Below are 22,327 nucleotides of genomic sequence, written 5' to 3'. Positions count from 1 at the left end.
GTTTCTATTATGTAGAAGGTTCCCTGCACTGGTCCCCTTATCCTGCAGACATATAACTGTACCTCCCTCTGCTGAAATGACAAGCTCCCTCGTGCTGGCCCAGAAGTTTTGGGTCTAGGAGTCACTTGCAGACTGTGGCAGTCCACAGAGTGACCCGCTGTGCATTGCTTGCCCTCAGGATTCTTCTAGACCAGGATGTAAATGAGCTCCAGAGACAAGTGAGAACCTTGCAGGATAAGGAGAGCCAACAGGAAGCAGCCAATTCCCAGCAACAAGAGACTCTACGCAAACAACTGGAAATCGAGAGAAGAAAGTGTGAAGAGGTAAGAAAGTAGCAGGAGAGCGTCCCCAGTTCCGTGTATTCACAGACTGGAATGAGTCTCCATCTTTACTTGTTAATTCAGCTATCACTGAGCACACTTTAACCTACCGAATTTAGCTGGGAAAACAAATATATAGAAATATGGAGACTGTGGACATAGATATAGATGTGTCTCCAAATGGAGGGGAAGGAAACAGGACTTCCTTGTATTATCTAGGACGGGTTAGGTGTAAATTAAATTAATAGGAGTTGGAGAGATGCCTCACTGATTAAGAGGCTGCTTGTCCAGAGGACGTGGGTTCAATTCCAGGCACCTACATTGTAACTTACAGCTGTCTGTAACTCCAGTTCCAAGGGATCCTACATCTCTTCAGAACGCCTCAGGGCCAAACACACGTGTGGTGCGCAGACATACATGAAGGCGAAAATTCTTATACTTAAAATGAAAAAAAGGGGTTGGGGATTTAGCTCAGTGGTAGAGCGCTTGCCTAGGAAGCGCAAGGCCCTGGGTTCGGTCCCCAGCTCCAAAAAAAAAGAAAAAAATTGAAAAAAAATGTATGTTTTTAAAAAGTAATCAACATATGGCAAATTAATAGGAGTAAGACCGTTCTAAATACACATATATGAATGAGTGTCCACAAAACATGAGACTTAAAACATCATATGTTCAAAGTCTGTTCAGCACCCTAAGTGATCTAGAAAAGGCTCTGGGACCTCTGGAACACAGTAGAGACAAGTTGTGGGAGGGTGTGAGGAGGAATTATAAGGTGAGGAAGGGATCACCTCAGATACAAATAAAAGTCGCTCCAATGTGGTCCCAGGACATCACTCAGAGGGTAAAGCATTTGCCATGAAAGTGTGAAGACCTGAGTTTGAATCCCCAGCACCTATGTAAAAGCCCAACACACAGTGTCTGGTATCCCAGTGCTCCTACAGGAAAATAGGAGGTAGAGAATGGAGAACTCCTGGAAATTCAAAGTCCAGGGACCCTGGGGAGCACAGTGTAGAAAAGCAAGGAGGACCCTGTCTAAAAGATGAGAAGACAAGGATAATGATGTTATCCTTAGATGGCTGTAATGACAGCTGTGGCACATACACGCCCACATCACTCTCAAACACACACACACACACACACACATATACACATACACACATACACACACAGACACACGCACATACACGTACACACACATACACACATATACACACACGCACACACGCACGTACACACACATACACACACGCACACACATACACACACGCACATACACACACGCACACACATACACACACATACACATACACACACATACACACACATACACATACACACACACATACACACATGCACACACACACGCACATACACATACACACACGCACATACATACACACACATACACACACACACGCCCCTCTTCCTGACATAGTAACTTGCTGACTTGCATCTCCTGAATAGATGTAAATTTCCTTTACAAATGATAGCTCTTCCGAGCTGCTCTCGTGCCTGTAGCTTCTCAGAATAACAAGCTTGAAAACACCAAGGAAGTGCACAGGAGGCGTTCTAGTCAGCACCACTGTTGTTATGATGGAAGACCATGGCCAAAAGCAAGTTTGAGCCAAGCAGTGGTGCCACACACCCTTAATCCCGGCACCGAGGAGGCAGAGGCACGCGCATCTCTGTGAGTTTGAGGCCAGCCTGGTTCTAGGACAGCCAAGGAAATCCTATCTTTGAGGGACTTGGGGGAGGGCAAGCTGGGGAGGAAGGAGTTTATTCAGCTTACATTTCCATACTGTAGTCCATCAGTCAAGGAAGTCAAGGCAAGAACTCACGAAGGCCTGACCTGAAGGCAGGAGCTGATGCAGAGGCCGTGGAGGGATGCTGCTTACTGGCTTGCTCATCATGGCTTGCTCAGCCTGCCTTCTGATAAAACCCAGCACCCCAAGCCCAAGGATAGCATCACCCACAATGGACTAGGTCCTCCCTTCCTTATCAGTCACTAAGAAAATGCCTTACAGTCAGGGATGTAGTGCACACCTTTAATCCCAGCACTAGGGAGGCAGAGGCAGGCAGAGCTCTTGAGTTTGAGGTCAGCCTTGGTCTACAGACTGAGTGCCAGGATAGCCAGGGATACACAGAGAAATGAGAGAGGGGGGGGAAGGGAAAGGAAGAAGAAAGAGAAAGAAAGCGGCCTACAGCCGGATCTTATGGAGGCTTCCTCAATTGGGGTTCTCTCCTTTCAGATAACCCTAGCTTTCGTCAAGTTGACATAAAAATAGCATAAAAAAACACATTGTGGCACGTCCTGATCCGTGATTTAGTGGTTTGGGGGTTGTGTGCCCTGAGCCCCAAAACAAACAAAAAAAGAAGGTATTTAATACATGAGGGAAAAACTCTTGCGAAGCTGCTGGATGTGAGACGAGCTGGAGCTCCTGAGTTTCCAACGAACCCAGAGGATCCAGAGGTCACAGGGAAGCAACCTCCTCCAGGGCCAAAGATATCTGGCCTGCTGTGTGCTCGTGTCCGTGACCGTGTGTTCAAGTAAACACTTAGAGGGAAAGGCAAGCCTGCATTCTCTCTGTGAGCCCACCCTACATCAGCACTTCACTTCTGAAGCCAGACAGTAGGGTTCTTACTGTTGTTCTTGTTTGTTGGTTTTTTTGTTTGTTTTCCCACACACACACAAAACAATCTTGTATGGGAGTGCACACCAACAAGGTGTAAAAGTTTTAATTCAGCGGACAGCATCTGCCTGAAGACAGCATCAGATCCCACAAAATAAGGGCTTGGTCTGCAGGACCATCCCAGGTCTTGGCCTAGCTCTCCCCACCCTGGTTTTGAAGATCAGCTGTAAATCTGATGCACTGTCAGGTTCAGTCACGATGGCTCAAGGGGAGCAGGTTAGAGCATCTGCTGTTCTTCCAGAGGACCAGAGCTGGATTCCCAGCACCCCTGTGAGGCAGCTCATAAATGCCTACAACTCTGGCAACTTGTGACAGCAAGTTACTCACATAAAATAAATAAATCTTTTTTTTCTTTTTTTCGGAGCTGGAGACCGAACCCAGGGCCTTGCACTTGCTAGGCAAGCGCTCTACCACTGAGCTAAATCCCCAACCCCTAAATCTTTTATTATATATAAGTACACTGTAACTGTCTTCAGACACACCAGAAGTGGACATCAGATCCCATTATAGATGGTTGTGAGCCATCATGTGGTTGCTGGGATTTGAACTCAGGTCCTCTGGAAGAGCAGTCAGTGCTCTTAACCACTGAGCCATCTCTCCAGCCCGATAAATCTTTTTTAAAAAGATAAAATGAAAACTTCGATTTAATTGATCTTGTATAGTTTGTTCAAATTAACAATAGGAGGCCATTGGAGAAAGGGCTGGGAGGTCAAGAGCACTTGCTGCTGTTGCAGAGGCCCTAGTTGTGTTCCTAGCAGCCATGTAGGTTGGCTCCCAAACACCTGTGCTCCAGCTCCAGGAGATGTGACACTATCCTTTTGACTTCCAAGGGCACCTGTCTGCACATGCATTCACACGAACGCACATGAATAGAAATAAGACAAATACTTAAGAATGGTAGCAACAGTAGAATTATCCTGTAAGTTCTTTCACACACACTAGTATGCTTATGTGTAAGGAAAACGGATGGTGACAGTGATACAGTGTGTGGGAGGAAGCACCACACTTGTTTGCTCTTGCAGTGCACTGGCCCTGCCTGTGAAGTGCTATAGCTTTGTTTGAAAGTGAGCTTGAGGTCTGCGCACAGTATCACGTGCCTTTAATCCCAGCACTCAGGAGGCATAGGAAGGCAGATCTCTGTGAGTTCAAAGCCAGCCAGAACTACATAGTAAGACTCAAAAAAAAAAAAAAAACCAAAAACAAAAACAAAAAAAACAAAACCACAAACAAACACAAAACCAAACATCGTAATGCTATTTAATACATTATTAAATATTGTGGTTATTGCGTCCAAGTTTCAGTCAACTGAAACTTAGAAAAGCTACACAAGAGGCTCACATTAACGTTTCACATCCCAGTGCTGGAGAGACGGCTCACTGGCTACCAGCACTTTTTGTTCTTACAGAAGATCAGAGTTTATTTATTAGCTCCCAGCACCCACCTCAGGCTGCTCACAACCCACATGGAACTCCAGCTCCAGTGGGTTCAGCACCCTCTTCTGACCTCTTTGGGTACTGCACTTATGTGCATAAACACACACACACACACACACACACACACACTCGCACACACGCACACACACACACACACACACACACACACACACACACTCTTAAATCATTAGATAAATTTAAATTGTAACTCCGATAAGCACATCCACCTCAAAAGCTTTGGTCCGTTCAATCTTACAGTCCTTCCTCCCCAGCTTAGCCTCCTAGAAATCCATTCCTCCATATATGCCTCAAGCTTCTGGCGTTGAGTTGCCAAGTCCCGCCTGTATTCCTTATTTCTTTAAAAGTCAAGGCCTGTATTCAGCCCCTCCTCTCCCATGGTGTGTTAGAGTCTAACTCCATGTTATGACAGGAGGGACAAGAAGGAAGATGATGTGGTCATACACAGATGGCTTTTGAGGACAACAGCACCTAGGGTTTTCTTGTTGTTCTTGTTGTTGTTTTGTTTTGTTTTGTTTTGTTTTTTGAGACAAGGTCTCTCTGTGTAGCCCTTGCCTACAAGTTGATTTTGAATTCACTATATCTGAGGTGATCTTGAACTTTTGATCTTCCTGCCCTCACCTCCCAGGTGCTTGAATGACTGACTGATGTCACTGTCACTACACCTGGTCTGTGCCATGCTGGGGAGCAAACCTAGGGCTCCATACGTGCTAGGCAAGTGCTCTACCAACAGAAACACGTCTAGCAACAGAGTTCTTCCAAGGTGCCTGCCTGCGATCTTTGTACAGATCCCCAAAGCAAAGATTTTAAACTCCACAGACAACAGGGTGGAAGCTGCTTACATTGCCACGGGAGCTTGAATCCGGGGGCCTGTCAGATGTATTCCCAGCTGTTTTCTGTGTGTCTCTGAGCCCTGTGTTTCACAGAACACAAGAAGGCCATGGCATCAATTTGTGCTGTAAATCTGCCATCTGTTTGATGAAGCGTTGTTGTTGTTGTTGTTATTGTTGTTACGATGGCTTTTTAGCTACAAGAGAGGCTACTTTAAGATACTCATATAGCCTCTGTGGTCCTCTGACTCTACCTTGGTCCAGCAATTAGACTCCTGAGTTGGGAGTGTTCTCTTGGAAACACTGATGAGAGCTATCTGACTCACCCTGCAGACCCCAGAATTCTCAGTTCCACCACAACACGGCTAATTGGATGAGATCTGAGGAGGCACCGCATGAAAGGAAAGGCTTATGTCTCCTCTTGGTGTCAGAGGTCTCTGTCCAAAGCATCAGGGTAGGAAATGCTGGGGGTGGGGGTGGGGGGCAACTGTGTGCTTGATGGAAGCCAAGAAGCAGAGAAAGGAAGGAGAAGGGGACCAAACACCTTTCCAGATCACGCCTGGGCGAGTCCTTCCTCTAGCTAAACCCTACCTCAGTAAATCCAGCAAGGGGTTAATCTATTATTTAGTTCAGAAGCCTCAGGATCCAGAGAGTTTCACCAAAGCCTATCAGTAGGACACCAAACCTCTAACATGAGCCTCCAGGGCAGTGTTTCTCAACCTGTGGGTCTCGACCTCTTTGGAGTGGAACAACTTCTCACAGGGATCACATATCAGATGTCCTGTGTATCAGATATTTGCTTTATGACTCAAACAGTAGCAAAATTACAGTTAAGAAGTGTAATTAAAATAATTTTATGGTTGGTGTCACCACAACATGAGGAACCGTATTAAAGGGTCACAGCGTTAGGAAGGTTGAGAACTGCTCAGGGGGGTTGTGAGGGGGCCACTTCATGTGATCTTCCAAAGCACCTCCCTGCGGGCAGCTGTTAGCTAAGAACCAGGCCAAGCCTCTTCCTGTGGGTGCTTAGTAGCAATGAGCTCAGACTACAGATTAAGAGTCCCTAATTCAAAACTCAGAAATCTGGTTGGGGATTTAGCTCAGTGGTAGAGCGCTTGTCTAGTCAAGCTCAAGGCCCTGGATTTGGTCCCCAGCTCTGAAAAAAGAAAAAGAAAAAAAAAAACTCAGAAATCCAAAACACTCCCAAATCTGAAATTTTTGGAGCTGGACATGATGGTGCATGCCCGGAGTTCCAGCTATTTCATAAATTCTGAAGCAGGAGGATTGCTTTTAGCTCAGGAGCTCTAGGCCTCAGTGAGTAACACTTCAAGAACCTATCTGTTGATATGCTTGGTCCAGGGAATGGCACTATTAGGAGGTGTGACCTTGTTGGAGTAGATGTAGCCTTATTGAAGGAAGTGTGTCATTGTGGGCTTGGGCTTTAAGACCCTTGTCCTGGCTCCCTGGGAGTCAGTCTTCTGTTTGTCTTTGAAAGCTGAACTCTCAGCTTCTGCACCATGCCTGCCTGGGTGCTACCATGCTCCCACCTTGATGACAATGGACTGTAAGAGTTGCCTTGGTCATGGTGTCTCTTCACAGCAGTAAAACCTTAACTAAAACACTATCTAAAATAATACAAAGACACACAAATGTTGGACATGTTTTAAATGCTGGCATGATGCCATATGTGGACAGTGCCATCCCTGACGTCATTGGTAGGCCATCCAAATACAGGTGCACAAAAGTATCACAATACTTACAGGTGATGTGAATAAGGTGTGTCTCTGGTCTTGGGCCTCATTCCCAAGGTAGCTTATCATGTAATTGCAAATATCCCCAAATCTTGATTGCTTCTTATCTCAAGCATTTTGGCTAAGGGATACTTGGCCTGAACCCTCCAATCTAACCAGCTTGGATCGCCACTTAGAGTTTCTAGTTACTGAAGCCAGTTCTAGATCCAAATATCTTATGGGTCAAAAGTCAAGAGATTTTCTTTAGTTTTTGCACTCATGTTCTTAAAAAAAAAAAAGCAAACTACTGGAGCTGGAGAGATGGCTTAAGATGGTCAAGAGCACTGACCGTTCTTCAGAGGTTCTGAGTTCAATTTCCAGCAACCACATGGTGGCTCACAACCATCTGTAATGAGATCTGATGCCCTCTTCTGGTGTGTCTGAAGACAGTGACAGTGTACTCATATAAATAAATAAATGAATTTTAGGGGGAAAAAAAAAGCAAGCTGCCTTCCATTTTCATCTATGCTCACATCACACCAGTAAACACTAGAGTGTTTACTGTGACGCCCAAGATGTGCAGCTTTCTGCCTCTGGGCAAGCCAGCAGTGCCTCTGCGTGACCAGAAGCTGGGTATCTTCTGATTTGACTCAATTCTGACACAATCGATGTAGAGACTATTTTATCAGACCTCATGGATTAGGTAAGATTCAGTCCCTCAAGACTTCAGACCCAGTGGCAAGGCTGGGTCTCTGGGGATTATTCCCCCACCCCTTTCTTTGAGACAGGGTCTCACATAGGACCAGGTGGCCTCAAACTCTTTATGTAGCTGAAAATGCTCTTGACCAGTTGCTAAGAGTATACGTACATGTAGTTTTGTGCAAGGGTGGGGGATCCAACTCTGGACTTAGCGCATGCTAGGCAAGCACTCTGTCAGCTGAGCCACACCCTGGCCTGCAGAATTTCTGCCCAACTAGAAATGGACTAGGGTTTCCATGATCCCTCCTGAGATCCGGCCACTTTGCTAGAATGTTCACACAACACAGGGGAACACCACTCTTCTGTTTCCTGGTTTGTTTCAGAGGTCGTTTTAAAGGATAAAAACAGTCAGCCAGGGGCTGGGGATTTAGCTCAGTGGTAGAGCGCTTACCTAGGAAGCGCAAGGCCCTGGGTTCAGTCCCCAGCTCCGAAAAAAAAAAAAAGAACCAAAAAAAAAAAAAAAAAACAGTCAGCCAAAGGGACACATAGGCTGAGGTCAGGAAGGGTCTGGAGCCAGGAGCTCCTGGGTCTCTGCGGCATGAGAGAGTCAGCTCCTAGCATGTGAAAGAACTCAGGTCTTCCTGCAAGCCCGTGTTTAGCTAGACCCAAAACTTCAAACCAAGCCAGTTTCTAAGGCTCATCATATCTTGCCCTCTGGAGTTTATGTGAGGACTTGACTGCACAGACACAAACTAGTCCTTTTTCTCCACCATGTTTTTCAGTATGTCAAGAGCAACCAGGAATTGTCAGAGAAACTCGCTAGCTTGCAGCAAGAAAAGGAAGCTCTATGGCATGAACACGGGCAGTTTTTGGAGCAACTGGGCGATCACGTGAGGTAAACAAAGCAGGTTCCCTGTGGACAGACAGGGTACAGAGGACTGATCTGCGAGCAGCCCCCAGAGCAATCACACAGCTGGGGCCATCAGTGTGATTCCCCAGTTCCATCTACCCACTGTTCCAAGGAAGGTGTGGGGCCCAATTCCTTCCCAAGAAGAGGGATTTAACTATTCATGGAACTCTGTTTGTATGTATCTTGCTCTCCCCAAGAATACCGTCTCACTGTCTTCAAGGGTTTTCCTTGCGTTCTTCAGTAGTTACTATTTATTTTTAATTTATGTGAGTGTGAGCCTGCATGCATTTACATGTGCATGCAGGAGTCCCTGGACACCATAAGAGGGCATCAGAACCCCTAGAACAGGGGTTACATACAGGTGGTTGTAAGCCACCATGTGGGTACCAGGTACTGAAATGGTGCCCCCTGGAAGAGCAACGAGCATGCCTAAGCCTTGAGCTGTCTCTCCAGGCTGTCTCTTACTTCCTTTCGTCCGCCTAGACAGTATGGACACCAGACATCATACTGGGAGATCCAGGGAGATCCAGGGAGCACAAAAGTCCTAACTGATCTCTGACTGCAGTGTTACCTGCCTCAACAGAAGAGCCTTCCAGGGACCTCCCTGAGGCCAGGCCCAAGTTGCATTCTCATTGCCATCCACAAACAGCTGCTGTCTTCAAGGGTTTTCCTTGCGTTCTTCAGTAGTTACTATTTATTTTTAATTTATGGTACCAACCTGCTACAGAATCTGCGTGCCCCTTGGGGTGGTTGGGAAACCACATTATTTTACGCAGTGTAATTTCATGCCTTGACCAGCAGTTGGCGCCAAGGAGCACATAGCGCGAAAGTGCTGTCTGAAAAGCTTAGGCTGGCCAGTCATCCCACCCCAGGCCTGATTCCCTTTGGAATGGCTCCAGGGTCAATGATTGAACAGCACTATGCCTCGTTAGTGCCCTGGCAAACGTCCAGAAGCATCCCGCCACTGCTGCTACCATGATGGAGAATCTGCTGTTTCTCCATGTCTCCTCTGAAGGGGGAAGGGATCTTGATGAAAATTTCCTCCCACATCCTTGCTTTTGACATATGTAGAATACATGTCCAAAAGACTAATAGACAATTCAATGCATTTTGAAAAACGTGTATATACATGTAACTCCCACCTCAATCAAGATGCAGAGCACATCCCCACTGCTAGAGTCTCTCCTGCCCGTGTGTAGTCAGTCTGCAGCTGTGTCCCCTGTGTCTTCCTCAGGCAAGCACTGCTGTGCTGTCGGCAGTTCCCAGAATTTCTAAGTAGGCTCACTCTGCATGCTGTTCTTTTCATGCCTGACTTGAGCAACAGCTCAACACATTCTGTTAGTTACATGTGTACTTACCGCCAGGTCTTTCCACTGTAGCGTGTGTGTGTGCGCGTGTGTGAGCATGTGTGTGTGATGGCTGTGAAGCTGTGTGTGTGTGTGTGTGTGTGTGTGTGATGGCTGTGAAGCTGTGTGTGTGTGTGAGCATGTGTGTGTGATGGCTGTGAAGCTGTGTGTGTGTGTGCGTGTGTGTGTGTGTGATGGCTGTGAAGCTGTGTGTGTGTGTGTGTGTGATGGCTGTGAAGCTGTGTGTGTGTGTGCGTGTGTGTGCGATGGCTATGAAGCTGAATAATTTTCCACACTTTTTATGCATGACCTTTAGGAAAGTGACTTCAATCCCAGCAGCACGTGCGTGGGTCCCTACATACATAAATATAATCACAATCTATGAAAACCAACCAGTGTTTCCCAGAGCATCACGATACAGTTCTAACCTGTATCCAGGGCTGAAGAGCACAGATCTATGAAGGGCAATGGAAGGAAACGTCAAAGCACAAGGTTCATTTTTGTTTCTGGCTCCCTGACCCCAGTCCTGAACTTTACAGATAAATCTTGTATTTATATGTTTCCCAACTGCTTTTCCAGAGGAACAAATTCCCCACCTTCTTGAAGCCCAATTAATAAGTGATCTGGTTTTACTTAGACACAAGCTGAAAGTTTCCCCCTAAGTGTTGTGCTACCTCATGAGGCTGGTGGTTAACACAGTCAGCAGGACAGGAAAGCCGCATGTCCTTTGGGCAAGCGGACCTAGAGCCTCAGAGCACACCAGTATCTAAGCCAGCCAGGCAGACAGCAGTAGCCAGGGAAGCCTCCTGGTTCTCCCTGGCCGTTTGGCATCGTGTGTGCATGAACCCACACACAGATACACATGTGCACACTAGACAGAAAACATGACAATACTAAACATATTGGGAATCAGCTGTTTCCCAAGTTTCTCTATACTTTATTCCTTTCTTTTCAAAATAAAACAAGTTTTTAGTTAATCTAAGTGGCAAGGTAGCAGCTCTTTGGTTGGGAAGCTCAAAATTTGGGACTTTAACTCATTCATTCATTCATTCATTCATTCATTCGTTCACCCATTCAATGTGTATGAGTTTTGTTTGCATGTATGTTAGTACACCACATGCATGTCTGTGTCCTTGGAGGTCTGAAGAGGGCCTGGGATCCCCTGGGACTGGAGTTATAGATGGTTGTGAGCTGTCCCTGTGGGTGCTGGGAATAGAACCTATGTTCTCTGCAAGAGCATTCAGTGCCCTTAACTGCTCGGCCAACTCTCCAGCCCAAGATTGGGTATCAATAGCCAGGACAATAGGATTTCTGAAAGTATGTGCTGTGTGTCAGATGATGTCAGACCATCACTGCGTGTGATGTCATGGACCTGTGCCGTTAGCTACAGATTAATAGAGGCAGCAGAGCAGACCTTCAAGGTCAGCTTCAGATATGTAGCCAAGTTCAAGGCTACCCTGGGCTACATGAGACACAACATTTTAGAAAAAAAAATCATGACTTAACTGGCTGTGGTGGCACACACCTATAATCTCAGCACTCAGGAAGTGGAGGCAGAAGGATCAGGAGTTCAAAGCCAGCCTGGGCCACATTGTGAGAAAATTGTCTGGAAATCAAAAATCCATCACTGTCAACACCTGGGGGACCTAGAGGAGGATAGGAAGGTTGTATGTACTGTGAGATGCCCCATCTCTCATGCTCCTCAGAATGCTGATACCGGGGAATGGTTTCCACCACTCATCCCCAACACAACAGAAAAGGAGATTGTTATGGGAGGGAATCATCATCTTAGGAACTGAAAACAGTTTATAGAAGTGTGTATTTAGGGCTGGAGAGATGGCTCAGTGGTTAAGAGTCACCCTCTGCTCTTCCAGAGGTCCTGAGTTCAATTCCCAGCAACCACATGGCTCACAACCATCTGTAATGGGATCTGATGCCCTCTTCTGGTGTGTGTGAAAACAGCCACAGTGTACTACACATATCCATAAAATAAATAAATCTTTTTTTAAAAAGATTTTTTAAAAAAAGTGTGTACTTCACTCTATATAGCAGGTGCCATGGATAGAAATAGGTCTGTGGCAAGTTTATGAATGTAGTGTCTATAGTGAGTACCATTAGTTAGGGGACTTATTGAAAACCTGAATATAAATGGCTTCAGAGACCAGGATGCAGCTCAGTCAGTAGTTACATGAGGACCCGAGTTCAGTCCCCAGAATCCATGTAATAAGCCTATAACTGAGGGAGAGGCAGAAGACAGGCAGCCCCTGGAGTTCACTGACCAGTCAACCTTGTCAGATGGGTGAGCTCCGGGTTCAAGGTCAAAATACCAGATGGAGAACAATACTCAGACATTGACCTGTGTCCTCCATACTTATCCGCACATTTATGCATACCTGCACATACTCATGGAAACGTGCACATGCACACACACACACACACACACACACACACACACAAAGCTGGAGATAAAAAGCTGGACATGGTGACACACACCTGCTGTAACCTCAGCCCTGGGATCACAAATTTAAGGCTAGCTTGGGCCACATAGTGAGTCCCAGGCCAGTCTAAGCTCTATGGTGAGTCTCTGCCTCAAAGAAGCAAAAAGAGAGGCATGCGGTGTGTGCAGGGTTTCTCTCTTATCTGACAATGCAGACATAAGCAGTCCATGACCAACATCGAGGTTCCCTGCGTCAGAAGCTGGGGCTTCCATTGTCCTGCTGCTGCTCCGGCAACTTTTGGTCTTTTGTTGTTTTGGTTGGTCGGTTTTAGTTTTGGGTTTTGGTTTTTTGTTTGGCTTGGTTTGGTTTGGTTTTTGTTTGTTTTTCGGCAGGGTTTCTCTGTGTAGGCCTGGAACTCACCCTATACTTGAACTCAGAGATCTGTCTGCCTCTGGTATGCCACTGCCACCTGGCTTTGCATCTCGTGACTTTAACATGTGGAATTTCTCCACATTGCTGAAGACAGTTCACTACAATCCCCACTTTTCAGTGGGTAAGCAGGGAGAGGGGCAGGCTCACAGCGGCTTCTTTTAAGGCACACTTCCTCCTTACATTCTGTTAGCCCAACTGTACATGGATTTATGTAGACACAAGGAAAGCTAGAGAAATCTAGCTATACGGAAAAATAATTTCATTATTTTATAAGACAGCCCTTCCTCAGCCAAATCTCATGGACTCTGTAATGGTAAAATAAAATTAAGGGCCAGCCAGTAGGCTCGGCTGGAAAAGGAAGGCACGTGTCATAAAGCCTGATGTTCTGAGTTCGGTCCCTGGAACCCACATGTGGTGGAAGGAGAGAATCAACTCTTACACGTCGTCCTCTGACTGCTACACATATGTTATGAAAGAATAATAAAAACTTTTAATATGCGAAGAGTATAGACTGTGAATGGTATCACATGCCTTCAGGCTCGACACTGAGGAGGGAGGCAGAGGCAGGTGGATTCCTGTGAGTTCAAGGCCAGCCTGGCCTATATAGAAAGTTTCAGGTCAACCAGGGCTATATGGTGAGACCCTGTCTCACAACAAAACACAACAGTGTAGCCAGGAGCCTGAAAAACCTAATTTTCCTCTGTGGGGCAGGATTCAGAATTCCTACATCAGGAATCCAAAGCCCAGGAGTTTCCTAAATTAAACCCAGACACTGGACAGTCATCAGTTCAAACCAAGGTAAGCCAGAGGCTTGAGCTCCTGGGGCTGGCTGAAGAGAGGGGATTATTCTAGACTCATCCCTCACATAGGTGAAGAAGATGCGAGGCGAGCCAGCCATCACTCAAGGTCCATAGGTCATATCCAAAGGAGATCAGTAGGTCCTACCTATATTCCAGCGTGCTTATCCTGAATTTTGCTTTTACAGAAACTACAAAGACAAACACCACTGCCACAAAGCCAAGCTCCAAAAGGTCAAGGACCGTCTGACTCTCGAGTTAGAGATACGGAATAAGAGGATTAAAGAACTTGAAGATGACACTGGGAAACTGCAACAGAAAATTGAAATGGTGAGGGAAAAGCGCAGTAACCCCACTGGTGGTTGGCAGTTTGAGAACGGACACTCATCTTCTCGTTTGTCACTCATGGCTTCTCTCAACCCCAGCTTCCGTTTCTGCTTCCACCCTTCCGTGTGAGGAATTCTTTGTATTTTTAATGCATGTGTACATATGTGCGCACATTGATGTATGTGTGCGTGCTTGCTTGTATGAAGGTGCACATGGAGGTCAGGAGACAACTTCAGGGGTCATCCCCCACAGCACAGTGTGCCTGCTTCCTTTCTCTCACTGGGCTAGCGCTCACCGGGGAGATTTGCCTGGCTGACCACAGGCACCCAAGGATGCCTGCCTCTTTACCACTTACTGCTGGCGTTACAATCCTCACAGCCATGCCCAGGATTTTTAAGTGGGTTCTAGGGATCAAACTCGGGGCCTCGTGCTTACAAAGGAAGCACTGTACTAACTGAGCTCGCCCCAGCAGCTCGAATGTGAGGAAACTCTTAAGGACCTGCAAGACTTTTAGGATTGCAAACCCAAATAGGATATTGAAGATATTCCCGGTGGTGATTTATAATTGTCTCACCTTCAAGTGGAAATATCAGTCCTGAAGCTGGAGTGATAGCTTAGGGGTTCAGAGTACTTGCAGCAGGGCTGGAGAGATGGCTCAGTGGTTAAGAGCACTGACTGTTCCTCCAGAGGTCCTGAGTTCAAATCCCAGCACCCACATGGTGGCTCACAACCATCTGTAATGGGATCCAATGCCCTCTTCTGGTGTGTCTGAAGATAGCTATAGTGGTGTACTCAGATACATAATAAAATAATTTTTTTTTTTAAAAAAAGAGCACTTGCAGGTTTTACAGAAGACTCAGGTTTGGTTCCCAGAATTCTTGTGGTAGTTCATAACAATCCTTTATTCCAGTTCTAAGGGTTATGACACCTTCTTCTGGCTTTATTGGGTACCAGCGATGTATGTATTTCTCTCTCTCTCTCTCTCTCTCTCTCTCTCTCTCTCTCTCTCTCTCTCACACACACACACACACACACTAAAAATAAACCTTTTGAAAAATAGTCTTTTGTGTGTATGTGTACATGAACTTGGTTAGACAGTGTCCCTCAAATTCATGTCCTTCCATAGAATATCAGATGCAACCTGGCAATTTGGAAATCCAGTCTTTGCAGATGTGGTCAATTAAAACAAGGTTGTCCTGAATGCGAGTGGATTCTAAGTCTGATATAATAATGATAATAATAATATTATATTATATATTATTAATATAAGTCCAATATGCCTGCATCTTTGCACGAGGATCTTCTGCATCTTGGCAGAGGCTGAGACCGGGACACATCCCACGGGGAGGAGCACCCCATGAGGACAGAGGCGGAGAGGGAAGGATGTGTCTGTAAGCCAGAGAGCATGGAGGATGCCTGGCAACCATGGAACAGGAGGAGGCTTGGAATGGTGTTCCTGTGAGGCTCAGAATGTAGCCCAACACTAGAGCTCTTGCCTGACATGCACGAGGCCCTGGTTCGGCCTCCAGTACTGACAGAGAGAGACCTTCTCGGCCCCCAGAACTAACCCTGGCAGCATCTTAATTCCAGATTTCTAGCCTCCTAGGACTGTAATAAAATAAACTCCTGCCACACAAAGCCACTAGGTATGTGGTGATTTGACTTGTCTGAGGTATGGTGAGGAGGCTAAGTTCTTATCTTTCTCCCTCTGCCTGAAAATGAATATAACTAGAGGCCAGCCAGATGGCCCAGTGGATAAGGTACTAAGGCACTTGATGCCAAGCCCGCTGTTAGCCTTAAATTCAATCCCCCAGGACCCATAGAGTCCTCAGAAAGAACTGATTCCTGCAGCGTATACACATTGTGGTACACACCCACAATGTTGTTTAGAATGAATGGATAGATGAATGGATGAATGAAAAGAGAACACAGCCAGTCCTTAAGAGTCTGAGGCAAGAGTATCACCCTAGGATATATAACAAGTCTCTGTTCAAAACAACAAAATATCCACAAAGCATATGAAGATGTATCCAGGGAGAAGATTTCAGTGCAGAGCACAGAATTCTGTTGCACTTGCTGGTGCTTTAATACCTGCTGGAATTAAACACTGGGAAGGCAACTGTTTCTTCCTGGAGATTGAGTGCCGAGGCAGTTTTCATTGTGAATGTGTGCATTCCCTAAACAACACACACAGGAAGGCATCTAGTATAACTAAGGATGATGCCAAACAGGTGCCAAGAGATTCGGGGGCCAGAGAGAGAGAAAGCACGAGTTACTGGGGTTACCGTTAAGACCTGGGCACATCTTACATCTATACATCCTTTTCCCTCTTCCTAGGAGAAAGTGTTCCAGGGCCAGATCATGACCCAAAATGACATCCTCCTCCTGGAAAAGAGGAAGCTTCTAGAACAAGTCACCAACCAAGAAGAACTGATTTGCAGCAACAAGTCCACAATATCTGCATTCCAGAGCAAGTAGGTGCAGTGGAGGGGCCCCTGAGCTCTGGGGGAAGGGTCTCTCTACCCAGGGCATGGCTGGTTCCGGAGACTGGAGTGCTTTCGGCCACCTGTGAGTCTTGTTCTGCTGTCTTCTGTTTTCAACCACTGTGGCATCAAAGAGAGTGTCATGGAGGAAAAAAGAGTGTGGAGTTGTATGACAGCGATTAAAGCTCATGCTTAGCATGCATGAGGCTCTGTGTTTGATCCCTGCACAGACAGGAAGGAAGAGAGGAAGGGAGGGAAACAGTTTCTAGCTATGCCTTCAATTTGTGCCATGTTTAGGACATTTTTACTGGATAAAGAAAACCAGCAGTTGCAGGAGAACTGCCTCCGGCTAATGCAGCAAATTAGCCTCTTGGAGCAAATTATAAGAAGCATCCAGATCCGCAGAGAAGAGGTAAGATGTGCACTACGTATTGGGTCCTGACTAAGGTTTGGCTCGCTGGTTCACTCTGCCTTCACTTAGCTTTATCTTCTTGGAACCACAGCCTGCTCTTGGCTTCATGGTCTGCAGTGGCAGAGTGGCTCCCTGGGCACATAGGGCAGCAGACCCCTGACTGATCTTGGTGTGCCCTGCTCATCACTGGGCCTACATTCATAACACTTTTATCCTGTGTAATCCCAACACCATCCATGTATGCCTCCAAGCACCTTTCTAAATGTGCTACATCGCTGTTGCCTTTTTTCCTGCTCTAGATCAGTGACCTAGTAGTCAGGTCTCAGAGGGCAAGAACCGTAGCTCATCTATGACCACATCTGAGGACTGGCCTAGCTCATACATGACTCTGTGGACAGGTACAGTTCATACTTGACCATCTCTGCAGACAGACTTTAAAGTGCTTTGAGAATGAATGGATGCTAAATGTTTTCTCGGATACGCCTCCTCCTGAACAAGCCTGTTTGCAGCGTTGTTCTAGCCCTGTTTGGAGAAAAAGAACAGCAGATCTGAGTGAGGCATGAGAAGGTTGAGAGAAGCCAGTTTAGTCTGCTAATGAGTCAAGGCTGAGGAGAGCAACTGAGTCAGAGAAAAACAAGCACGTTCCAAATTCAAACAGACAAGTAGCCAAGGAGGATTGCCGGGATAGTATGGGCTCGGTCAAGGTCCGGAGTCTGGCTGGTGAAGAGTGTGACTTCAGTAAGCAGAATCAGATGATAGATCCGGGGTAGAGGCTACTTCCTCCTTTCCCTGGTGTGATCGCCTGCAAGGCATCCCTTCAGAAGATGCTCCCACAGATCTGGTTATTGTCTCTATGGCTAGAAGACCTGCATCTTGTTTATTCTCACAAAGGTGGTAATTTCTAAGCTACATGAGGTTTTTCCTAGTCATCATCAGAAGAACCGCAGCTTACATGACCTGATTGCCAATAGTTTCTCTGTCTGCTTGAGTGAGTTCTTTCTTACTCAGTTCACTCACTCATCAACCGCTAACTCCAGGAACTAGGCCTGGTCCTGGAGCACCAAGAGAGTCCATGTCTTCACATATCTTCATTCCAGTACGGAAAGGCAGACACAAGGATTACAAGTCATAAGACTATATGGAGGCTGGGCATGGGGGCTCGCATCTGTAATCCCAGAGCAGAGGAGGCTAGAGCAGGAGGGTTAGGAGTTCAAGACTAACTTCTGCCACTTAAGGATTTCAAGGTCAGCCTGGGGTACATGGCTGTCTCAACAACAACAACTGAACAACATCCACAACAACCAAGAGGTCTAGACTGGTAAGGTAGCCCTTGCCTAAAGAAAGATCTGAGTTCAGTTCCTGGAACCCACATGGGGGAGGAAAAGAGCCAAGTCCTCTGACTTAAAAAAAAAAAAAGCCATGTGATGGTGGTGCATGGCTTTAATCCCAGCACTCAGGAGGCAGGGAGGTGGATCTCTGAGTTCTAGGCCAGCCTGGTCTACAGAGTCCCTGGACAGTCAGGGCTACACAGGAAACCCTGCCTCGAACCTCCCCTCCCCAACCCCTACTGCAATAACAACAAAAAGAGGCTTTGTTAGACAGCTGGGGACGATACTGGGTGCTTGGGATCCCAGCGTGCACTGAGCCTTTCTCAGGGCGAGCTTTTTCTTGTAAATTTATTTATTTCATGCATGTGAGTACACTATCAATGTCTTCAGACACACAAGAAGAGGGCATCCGATTCCATTACAGATGGTTGTGAGTCACCATGTGGTTGCTGGGAATTGAACTCAGGACCTCTGGAAGAGCAGTCAGTACTCTTAACCACTGAGCCATCTCTCCAGCCCAGGGTGAGTTTTTAAGCACAAAAACCATGTCCTCAGTTGACATACTTCAGTAAATAGGAACAGTTAGCCAGACTCAGAACAACTCAGAAGATAAAGGTAAGGTTAGTACATTCAGAGACTTCCACAGAACTATGAACATTGATGGATTAGGCCTTTGTTTCTGTTTAGACAGGTGGTGCTGTCTACATGCTGAGTTTTATGGCCTGAATGTTACCTCTGTCATGGAGTCAGTTGTGCTGAGGTATGGGGTTCTGTTATAACACTAGAAGGGAATCAACAACAGACCAAAGAGCAGATATCATCAAAGCCCATTTGGTGAACCATTGAGCTTGTTAGGGTTATTTATAGGAGCATGATTGAGGGTTACTTCCAGGAGAAGAAATGACTCAGATATCTGTGTCACCAAAAGCCATCCCACCAAGGGTAACAACTTATGAAAAGTGGAAACCTGAAGCACACCATACAACCTGCAAACAGCTCAAAAAGTTGGAGAGTCCCCTTCCAGGCAGCTCAGCTGCTCTGATTGTTTCTCTTATCAGTCCTTACTAGTGTATCATCTTGGAGACTAAGGAGACTAGTGAATCTGATCAGTTTCAGGAACTTCCTGAAGCTTTTGAGTTGTTTAAATCCTAAATTTAAAGTACTTCCCTGCAGGACGGCACATTTCTCCTCCCTTTAGAACATCTTGAATTTTAAGGAGCATCCATCTACGATGTAATGCTTTATCTCTTATACAAAAACAATATATAAAGAATTGGAGAGATGGCTCAGCAGTTAAGAGCACTGGCTGTTCTTCTGGAGGACTTGTTTTCATTCCCAGCACCCACATGGCAGCTCACACCTGTCTATCACTCCACTTCTAGAGGATATGACAAAGTGCCAGTGCACATAAAATAAAAATAGATTACAAAAAACAAAACATATATATATATATATAAACATTTCCTTTTCTTTTCTTTTTTTTTTAGAATTATTTATTTTAATGTATATGAGTACACTGTAGCTGCCTTTAAACACTCCAGAAGAAGAGGGCATCAAATCCCATTACAGATGTTTGTGAGCCACCATGTGGTTGCTAGGAATTGAACTCAGGACCTATAGAAGAGCAGTCAGTGCTCTTAACTGCTAAGCCATCTCTCCTGCCCCCTGCTGGAAATTTCTTGCATGAATTATTTGGTCTATATCAAAGGTTAAGCTGTAATCCAGTTCAGGGAAACCAGTAAACCCATGTAAAATTTGGTCTGTGTTCATCTCTGTTTTTATTTTGTCGTCAGCAGCAGCAGCAGCAGCAGCAGCAGCAGCAACAGCTCTACAGCTTTGGGGAAAGGTTGTGACAAAGCCTCCTACTCTGTAGCCCTGGGTGGACTGGAACACACTGTATAGGCAAGATTAACCTCAAACACACACTGATCCTTCTGCCTCAGCCTCTTGAGTGCTAAGGTTATAGGCATGAGCCACCGTGGCCAGCTTTAATCTGTTTTTCTGGGGGGAACCATTTTATTTGTAAAGTCATAAAGCTCACACAAAATAAGACATAGAAAGAATGCACCCCATTATGATAAAGGCCACGTTTGACAAACACACAGCTGACATGGAACTCGGGGGTAAAAGCTGGAAGGCTTCATTCTAGGGTCAGGAACAAGACGAGACATTTCTTCTCTACCAACCTCTTCTGTTCAAGGAAGTAAGTGCTAGAAGTCCTTGACAGGGTGATTTGGCAAAGACACAGAGGCCTCCAAATAGAAAAGGAAGAGGTGAGGTTGTCAATGATCTTGTATATAGAAAACCATAATCATTCCATAATCCCTCTAAAATAACTCTATTAGAGCAAGAAAGAAATGCAACATAGAAATCAAATATTTCAGCACACAGACATTGACTTACATGAAAAAGAAATCAAGCAGTGAGCCAGCACCATGGCTCCGTGGGTAAAGATGCTCTTTGCCAAGCCTGACATCTGAGTTCCATCCAGGGTGCCCATGGATAAAGAAGAGAACCAGCTCCCACAAGATATCTCCTGACCTCTACACACAGAAACAGATTAACAAACAAATAAATGTTATGGGGAAAACATGAAATCAAGAAAGTCCAGGAAATAGATTAGTAGTAGGATGCTTGTCTGGAATATTCAAAGCCCTGGTTCAATCTTCACCACTCCCTCCCTCCCTCAACAACAACAACAAAAAAAATGGTGTTAGGCTGGGGATAGAGTTCAGTTGGTAGAGTGCTTCGTCTGGTATGCACATGGTTCTTGGTTTGCTCCCCAGCAATATATACATATGTATTAGGGTTCTCTAGTGTCACAGAAATTATGGGATGTCTCTATATATTAAGGGGATTTATTGTAATGACTTAACAGCCTGTAGTCCAACTCACCTAACAGTGGGTAGTTGTTAATGGGAAGTCCAAAGTTCTAGTATTCGCTCAGTCCCACGAGGCTAGTTGCTTCAGCTGATCTTCTCTATAAACTGAAATCCTGAAGAATTAGGTTCCAACAGATGTGCTGACAAGTATGTGCAAGCAGATAAAGAAGAATGAGTCATCCTTCTTCCAGTGTCCTTATGTAGGCCTCAGTAGAAGGTGTGGCCCAGATTAAAGGTGTGTACCACTATGCCTGGATCTAGAACTTGCTTTGTCCCAGGCTGGGCTCGAACTCAGAGACCTGCTTGCCTCAGTCATACATATACATATGTATGTATGTATGTATGTATGTATGTATGTATGTATATGTATGTGTGTGTGTGTGTGTGTGTGTGTGTGTGTGTGTGTAAGAGAGGGAGAAAGAGGTGAAGAGTTGAGAGCTGGGATAGCAGGGATACATAATAGTAGTATGTAGTGCTGTTTGCAGGCAGTAAATTAGTTTTATGCATCTTTATTTATATACCATAAATTGTAAGCTCTTACTGCCAATGACTTATCATTATAAAGACTGACTAGGGCTGGAGCACCACCATGGATTGCCAGGGGATGAGAGTAATCATTGTTCTTGCAGGGTACCTGGGTTTACTTCCCAGCACCCACATCAGGTGGCTTACAATGTTGTGCCAGGAAGTGTTTGTGAACCCCAAAGACCACCAAGGAGCCGTTTCCAATGTAATAACATTAGGGTCTCTTTATTACATGCTCAGGCTTGGGCTCTCCTCCAACCCAACCCTGACACATCGGGATGGGAAGGGAAGGTGGAGCAGCCTCTCGAACCCTCAACAGGACAAGGTTTTATAGGATATGGAAGTAAGTGTGTGGGGGGGTGGGGGTGGGGGGGAGGTTCTATCCTGGTATCTAAGCAGACAGGAAGGTGCTCTGAGGCAAAACCATACCTATATAAAATTGTATATAATCGTAAACATTCTGAAAGTACATCTGAAACAATCAGACTAATCTTTGATTAACTATTGCTAGGAAGTAGCTAGGGAGTAACTCTTGCCAAGGACAAGCCATGGGGTCCTTCCTGGTATGTGAGTGCAGCTTGGGGTCTGCTGCAGGTCAGGTTCTCAGGCCTTTTTTCTTTAAGATAGAGGCTGGGACCAAGACGGAGTAAGTTTGGCCTCTCAGCAGCCACCTCTGTAACTCTATTTCCAGGGGATCTAACACACACACACACACACACACACACACACA

At 45.8% G+C, this 22,327-nt stretch overlaps 1 protein-coding gene and 1 long non-coding RNA gene across 32 annotated transcripts in view; one reads left to right on the top strand and one right to left on the bottom strand.

Moving 5' to 3' along the window:
• Ccdc30 (coiled-coil domain containing 30) overlaps positions 1-22,327 on the top strand; it is a 93,399-nt gene that overhangs the window by 70,145 nt on the left and 927 nt on the right. For 16 of the 31 annotated variants that reach the window (XM_039111208.2, XM_039111213.2, XM_008764108.4 and 13 more), the window contains 5 exons: positions 179-323; positions 8,500-8,612; positions 13,829-13,970; positions 16,305-16,441; positions 16,748-16,862. In XM_039111208.2, the coding sequence (XP_038967136.1) occupies positions 179-323; positions 8,500-8,612; positions 13,829-13,970; positions 16,305-16,441; positions 16,748-16,862 (652 nt within the window). Of the gene's footprint in view, positions 1-178; positions 324-8,499; positions 13,642-13,828; positions 13,971-16,304; positions 16,442-16,747; positions 16,863-17,161; positions 19,948-19,986; positions 21,095-21,837; positions 21,941-22,327 lie in introns of those variants that run through there. The other 15 variants (XM_063288612.1, XM_063288613.1, XM_039111215.2 and 12 more) reach the window with 11 other exon arrangements.
• Positions 20,178-21,925, bottom strand: LOC134486980 (uncharacterized). Its single transcript, XR_010066621.1, has 2 exons — positions 21,086-21,925; positions 20,178-20,733 (listed from the first exon to the last, which is right to left on the bottom strand). It is a non-coding gene; the product is annotated as an uncharacterized LOC134486980 (long non-coding RNA).

The sequence above is a fragment of the Rattus norvegicus genome, chromosome 5 (genome assembly GCF_036323735.1).
Source record: "Rattus norvegicus strain BN/NHsdMcwi chromosome 5, GRCr8, whole genome shotgun sequence".
NCBI classification, from domain to species: Eukaryota; Metazoa; Chordata; class Mammalia; order Rodentia; family Muridae; genus Rattus; species Rattus norvegicus.
The sequence above is the reverse complement of the archived record's forward strand: the minus strand, read 5'-3'. Positions and strand labels throughout refer to the sequence as shown.